The following is a 7,519-nucleotide window of genomic DNA, read 5'->3' as shown; positions in this document are numbered from 1 at the left end:
CTCGACCTCATTTATTGCTCTTGTGGGATATGTTTAACATTTGTTTTTAAGAAAAAAAGATAAAATGCTTTTAACTTTACCCGGAATATTGAGCTGCTTCACAGCAAAATAAACTTACTTTTGAATTTTTTTCTATCCAAATCTCTATGGAAAAACAAATTTTAAAATATTTTTGGTTGGGATCATGTGTTAATTTAAAAATCATTTGTACAAAAACTAACAGATTTGAATAAAGAACAAAACTGATCTATGAACACTGCAGTCATTTTCTTTAACCCTTGTGCTATCCTAGGCACTTTAACATTGGGAGTTGGGTCATCTAGACCCACTAGACAGTGCGCTGAACCTTTTTTCAATGATTTGTGATCTTCACTGGTGTCCATGGATTACATGAAATCTTTCCACCTTTATCATGGTAGGAGTAACACGTCAATGTAAGGGTGGGGTCATCTAAGATAGAACAAGGGTTACGGTGTATTTTTTTCTGATGACACACAAAAACCACAAGGGGCAGGCTTTTCTGCACCAAGTCCTTATGCCAGTAAAGAAAATGCAAAGGTGTATTTATAAACACAGGTTGATTGAAATAATAAGTTTGCTCTTAACTCTTTAATATGTTATATATTAATATAAAATGAATATATGAAAGTAAAGAGAAGCCTGCAAACCGGTGTGCAGTAATTTCCCACACAGCCTCCACACATTTATTGCTTCAGCCATCAGTCACACAGTACATGAATATAGAGACGTTAAAAAACAAAAATAGGGCTATTTTAGACACTATACAACAAAGTCAGGTAGTAAAATAAAATCTATCTTTTCATAATCTTAATCTTCTGTACATGTAAAAACAAGCAGGCATATTTACAAAGCACCAGTTTTTAAAAGTTTCTAATGCTCTGAGTGTTGATGCAGTGTGGACGGGTTTGCCAGCAGTCCGAGAATAGTCGAGAGACAGTGCAGCTTTTCCTTGACGTTTTCTGGTAGCTTTTCATTCTCTTTATACCTACAAAAGAACATTTTGTTCATGAGGCAGAGGCGATTATGTGTTGTATTTCTTACAAATAATAAGATAGTATAAATCAGTCTCACACCTGGTGATCCTCCCATCCGGAGAAGTGTAAGTAATGCAGGAAACTCCCGCCTGAACCACAAGCTGAGAGCCGTCGTTGAACTGCACCCACACCTCTCCGCTCGTCAGCTTCACCGACAAAAAACACATCCAGCTGTTTAGTCACTAAAGGACTTCGTTCATCAACAAGAAAATACTGTTTACTCGTCATATACCTGGGAAGCCCACCCAACGTTGGGCACAAATATTGATTTCAGCACCTTCCCTGAACTCTGAACCAGGTCCTGCCGCACCGGAGAGCATTTTCTACTCATGCTTGCTGTGGTGAAATCAGACCCATCGTAGGAAATCATCTGGAGAAAAATAGTAGGAGACCAAATTCAAATATCGACTGAATGCAGGCAAAATTGAGGGACGCCGTTGAGGAGTTTTGCTGCAGCTATCGTACTTTCTAAAATGAAAACTGTAAGACTTTGCAGAGACACTTACAGAAGGAGTGATTTGTGTGGATTTTGGAGGTGAAGCTGTATTGCGGAGCATCTGCTGCAAAGGCAAACAGGGGGCATCTGAGGTGACAGGTCTCCTGTGAAGCAAACAGATGAAGCATGTAAAGTGAAAATTCATTCTGAATGCTTATGAAAAAAAAATCACCATTTAACCTCTTACCTGCCGATAGTTATGGGGAAAAAAGGAACTTTTTTGTTGCTCCGTTGCTCCTCTGCCGTAATGGCGGCCTCTAGTGACAGACACATGCTGTGACCCTCGTCGGACAGCTCGACGTACAACCTGCTCTCCGGACTCAGGCCGCCCAGCCCCACGTCTCCTTTCACGGTGTACGACTTTCCGCTCTTCTCCACGACTCGTATAAGTTCCGGTGTCTTGTGGGTCTTTGCACCTGTGCAAAAACAACCATCAGGTATGGTTAGGTTGGAAAGGCAGGACAGGTGGGAACAATGAACAGTCATCCCGAACCTCTGAATCTCACCGTCATAAAAGCAAACTTCGAGGTCAGCGTTGGGCGAGTTTTCCATCAGCATGACTTTTGCAAACTTGGTGTAAAGGGTCACTTTAGGAGTTTTGGATTTCACAAGCTGCACAAATTTGGAAGCATACTGGTATTTTTTCCAGTATTTCTCTGGAAGAAAAAAAGGAATCCATCAAGCAAAAATGTCAGGTTATATAATGATAACTGAGGTGATGTGTCCAAATGAATACCTGGAAGATCCTCATAGCTGCAGATGAGAATATCCTCCGGAGCAGCAGGAGGACAATCCAGCACAGGAAACCCTTTTCCTCCATTAGGCTGATATATTGTTACCTAAGTATTAAATATAGTTTTAAGGACAAGCAGCTTTAAATTACAGCAAAGATTTGATCAAGTAAAAAAAATAAAAAAAAATAAAAAAAGAATAAATTGATATTCACCATTGTTCCATCACAGGAAATCCGTAGAACTTCCTTCACCCTTTCTTGCCCGTTTTGGCATTTTACCAACTCCATGCACACTTCTCCTGTGTCCAGTATGCTCACCTGAACAGATAAATCCAAATTAGACATGACCGAGCCACTGCACAGCTCAAACAGAAACATTTATAAATGTGCAACATCTTACAACTGCGTTTTTGGTCTTCTGCCTGATAGGTTTCAGTCTGGCTGCACACAGAGGTGGGACTACATCTCTCAGGGTTTTCTTCTGCTTGTCTGAACTGGGTTTGGCTAAAGAAAGCTTTAGATCCCCTCCTTTTGACAGGCGGTACTCTGCTTCGGGTGTGTTCTCCCTGTATGAGTCGGAGTGCTGGCTATGGAGAGAGTGAACACCCCGGCTCCCAGGTTTGTCTGTCCAGGAGTTGTGGACCCCTAGAGCTCCTGTGCTGCTGTGAAAGCTGCCACTGCTGCTGTGGGTGCTGTTCTCTGTGGGCCTTGGCCCAGAACCTGACAGAGAAAAAACAGATTCAGGAAACATATCAACAAAAACAGCAAATTTTCCATCAGCCTTAAAGACCCACTCCAATAAAAATGGTGCTTTGGTGTTTTTTTTTTAGGTTGTAAGGGGGTGGAAGCTAGCTGAAGAGCGCATAAACAGATGGATGATGGGACATGGGGACAGGTTACTCCACGCCATCACCCCCGCTCACAACTCAGACGTAAATTTCGAATGAACTACTGCCGCTCTGCAGAAACTGTCCTAGAAAATGACCGTTTTTTTCTTCTTGCTAAAAACAGCATCATCATAATTAAAAGACCCTTGGGAACGCTTTCAAAGTAGAGCAAAAGATGATTGGAGTGGGTCTTTTAAGTTAGTTTGGTGAGATTGTTTCATTTTGGTAATTACATTCGTCCAAACCCTTAAAATCTGACAAAGTTGGTCTAAAAAGTAGCATTTTCAAGTAATTAATTAAAATAAAAATAATAATAATAATGGATTACGGTAGATTTATCTGCGCTTTTTCTTGTTGCTCAAAGCACTTACAGTGTATCTCTATTATTCATTCACTCCTCACTCATACTTGGTGATGGTAACTACTGATGTAGCCACAGCTGCCCTGGGACAGACCGACAGAGGCGTGGCTGCCAGTTTGCGCCTACGGCCCCTCTGAACATTACCGGGACATTCATACACATTCACACACCACTGGTGTGTAAAGTAAAACACTGATCAATTTAATGCTAAGTTTACCTTCATTGCTGAGCCAGTTGGAAACCCCGTCTAGATCCTGAAACTGTAAGTTTGGTTGATGTGCCATCTCTGTTGATAAATACCTAAAACTGAAACACAAAGTGAGATCATTATTATAATAGAGATTGTTATTTTTAAAAATGTTTGGAAGCTGGTTCTTACCTTGCTGATTGTTTGACAGGAGGTGACGAGTGCCGGCCATGCTCTGAATGCGGATGCTGAGAGCAGTTCATGGGGAACATTTGGCTCCCGACAACAGCCAGAGTCCCCTCTGAACTCCACCTCTCCAGCTCAGCCTGGGACGACCTCTGTCCAAGTGCAGCAGGACCGCAGCGCTCTGACGAGTGTGCCCTCCTGAGGAAGCGAGAGTGTGGCTGAGCAGCGTTTCCGCCGTGAGCTGTCCTGCTCCTGCCTTCTCTGTGAAATGTGTCCAGGGAGTGTTGTTGATGCCACTCGTCTCCCCCCTCTAAGACGTTTGGTTGGCGGGCAAGACTCGGGATGGGCGCCATGCGATTCGGAAGAGTCGACGCAATCATGTGTTTGGTTCGCCTCTGGAGACGTGTGCCGCTGCTGGTGGAAGTAGAGGCTGTGGAGATGGTGGCGATGCCACTGTCTATGGACCCTTCATCTCCCACTCCCAGCTCTTTGGTCCTGACCAGCAGGCTCTTGGTCATGAACGGATGGTCCAGTACTGCTGACAGGCTGGGCCTGTGGGCGGGGTCTTTCTGCAGCAACTGATCAATCAAATCCTGAGCCTCAACAGAGACATGAGTGGGCATCTCATAATCCCCGAGAACAACTTTAGACAAGGTGTGCTTCACCGTGTCCGTGTCAAAGGGAGGGCGCCCCATCAGGAACGCGAAGAACATACACCCCAAAGACCAGACGTCTGACTCCAGGCCGTGGGCGCTTCGGGTGGCAACCTCTGGGGAAATGTAGTTGGGAGTCCCACACATAGTGAAGTGCTTCTCATGTGGCAGTTTGAGCTGAGTGGCCAAGCCAAAATCCGCTATCTTAATGTTCATGTTGCTGGTCAGCAGAAGGTTGGACAAGGTCAGATCTCTGTGTAAGATGCCGTGAGTATGCAAATACAGCATTCCCTTCACGATTTGGTGCATGAAATGTCTCGCTGTGAAGCAAAAAGATTATTTTCACAAAGTAAGCAGCAGTTTTATAAATGAGTATCTTTTAAAATTATTTTTCACATAAAGAAAAACTTCAGTCTGACCTTCATCCTCAGAGAAAGGCTTCTTTCGCTCTTTGAGGTACCGACTCATCTCGCCGTTGTGGCACATCTCCAATACCAAATAGACATAGTTGCTGTCTTCAAAATAATTGTAGAGCTTTAAAGAACAACATAAAATATGATGAGTGTATAGACAACATTGAAGTATATATTTACCGTAAGATGTGCAAGAAAAACAAAACAATTAGGGCTAAAAGAGGCTACTAATAAAGTTAGGTTTTATTGTGAAGCTTAGCCAAGCTGCTGATGACCAACAATTAGAAAATATAACTGGATTACCATACTGAATTATTCAATTTCATATTTCATTTATAATTTAAAAGAGTTTCATAAATTGCACTTCTGCAGCGGCGTTACCTCAAGTACGGAGGGGTGTTTGAGTCTGCAGTGGATCTCCACCTCATTGGACACACGCTGGACCATGCCAGCTTTCTGCATTGCTTTCTTGTCAATCTGCCGACGGGAACAACAGGAACAATTACCCACCTGCCACTCTGCCTTTCCACAAAGTGGCTTGGTTTGCAGGCTGATAACGAGTCCATCAGACAGAAGGACAACCGACCACAAGGCAATTGTGCAGAGCCAAATGAAGACCCAAGGGAGGCAACAAGGTGTAATAATCCCAAAGTTCTAATTAGCACTTCAACGGCTTCAACTGATGCTTAACGGTACGATAGTTTACCAGAAACAGACATAAAGGGTCTTACCGTTTTGATGGCAACCTCAAGCCCAGTCTTGACTGATTTTGCCCGATAAACACATGCAAAGGAGCCTTTGCCCAGAAGGGTGAGGACCCTAAAATCCTGCATGCACAGAAAGGAAAGAAAGCATCATCAGTAAACCATACATTAAAAAAACACAATCAGATTTTTAGGTTTTAAACACCTGAATTCTATTCCCCTCAGCATCATTTTGGATGGCTCTCAGGAGACAATCAGGAGACAGATTTAAAAAAATGTTGTGGATAGTTCCTCTGACTAACGACATGCTGAATGTTCAAGGCAGATCTCACTCTGAACACTGACTGACTTCACCAAGCAGTGAGATCCAAACACCCAACTGTCAAACAAGAAGCCACCAACACCTGACGCCGTATGAGGGCCAACCAAAACCTATCATTATCCCGGCTTTCTTCCCGCTGGAGGACGTTTGGTGATCGTTACTAAGCAGCATGATGTTGGTTTACCTAACTGATGCACTGCTGTCCCGGGAGAGCACCCCCCTCCCCTCCCCAGAGATGGATCAGGGGGAAATAGAGACCAATATCAAACAAAACAATCATAATTTTAATACAATTTTTTTTTAAGTTATGAAAAAAATCAAATATTTGATCAAATTATCAAGCTTAACCAAATTGCTTGACTTTGTAGTAATTTATCCAGTTAAAACTTGCTAATTAGCAAAAGTGTTTTTTTTTTTAAACAAATGTTCTCCTAAACAGTGCGACCGCCACTCTGCCTCATTGCTAACCTGTGGGCGTTAGCTTAACAACAAAGAGGCTCACCTCGATTTTATCGCCGATAGAAAGACTCATCGTGCCGGTTTGTAGCCGCGCGGGTCTGAAATGTTCTTTTTCGACCACCAGAGTACATCGAAACTCGTCAAAGAAGTCCTTAAAGAGTCCAAAATCGTGGATTTCCAGTTCCCCTCCAAAATTTTGCCAACTCTTCCATTTTGAAAATATCCGCCCGTTACTACGTCCTTACGTCGCTGTATACGTCACTTGACAACAACAGTGTTAGCCACGCCCCTGTTTAAAGAGCCCGCACTGACTGATTTCCATTGTTTTGTTTCTCCCGACACTGAATGCTTTCCTTTGACTTTACGAAAATATAAAGCTCGGCAAACAAAATAATTGTAAGATTTAACTTTCACATTTTTAATACAAAAATAATATATTTTACATATTTCTAAAATTTGAATAACTATTTAAATGTAACCTACACACATTTACTTTAAGAAGTATTTCTTTTCAAATGCAGTTTTTCTACAAAACAGTTTTAAACATTAATTCAAAATTCATTAGGTTCAAGTTAATTTTTATGACTTTAAAAATAAATAAAAAACTAACTTCAAGACACAATATGAAATGTCCATCTCTGTGTTTAAAACATTGCTTTTATCTCTACAATTCTAAATTTGAACCAATACATCACTTTAAAAACCGGTACATATATAAGGTTTATTTTATACTTGCTAAATTCCTCTGTTTCCTATTTCACTAAAGGTTGCTCACATCATAATTACTGTTGTTTGTCTAAATACGTTAAATAATAATGGACTTGAGAATCTTTCCTTTATTAAATTTTTATTTCTCCATCTTCTCATCCCAAACTTAAACTTGGAAAAATGGAAGAAAACAAAATCTTAATTAAATAACCAACCAAAAACTTATGGAAATGTAGGGTTCGGCATTTAAATTTCGACCGTCTATGTGTAAACAACTATGCTGTTTCTTTAACTTACTAAAATAAAATGTACAGTTTCCAGACAAATATGGTTCTCATTGAATACAAATACATAT

The 7,519-nt window shown here is 41.4% G+C and overlaps 1 protein-coding gene across 1 annotated transcript; it reads right to left on the bottom strand.

Moving 5' to 3' along the window:
- Positions 1-673: 673 nt before the first annotated feature.
- On the bottom strand, positions 674-6,694 carry plk4 (polo like kinase 4). The gene is made up of 15 exons (XM_011490360.3): positions 6,500-6,694; positions 5,703-5,798; positions 5,353-5,448; positions 4,978-5,092; positions 3,912-4,878; positions 3,750-3,838; positions 2,685-3,004; positions 2,498-2,602; positions 2,288-2,390; positions 2,058-2,207; positions 1,739-1,967; positions 1,562-1,655; positions 1,288-1,425; positions 1,095-1,201; positions 674-1,006 (listed from the first exon to the last, which is right to left on the bottom strand). The coding sequence occupies exons 1-15, from the start codon at positions 6,527-6,529 to the stop codon at positions 892-894; spliced, it is 2,754 nt and encodes a 917-aa protein (XP_011488662.1). The 5' UTR covers positions 6,530-6,694; the 3' UTR covers positions 674-891.
- Between the last annotated feature and the right edge of the window lie 825 nt (positions 6,695-7,519).

The sequence above is a fragment of the Oryzias latipes genome, chromosome 22 (genome assembly GCF_002234675.1).
Source record: "Oryzias latipes chromosome 22, ASM223467v1".
Lineage (NCBI taxonomy): Eukaryota > Metazoa > Chordata > Actinopteri > Beloniformes > Adrianichthyidae > Oryzias > Oryzias latipes.
This window is presented reverse-complemented; position numbering and strand designations above follow the sequence as displayed.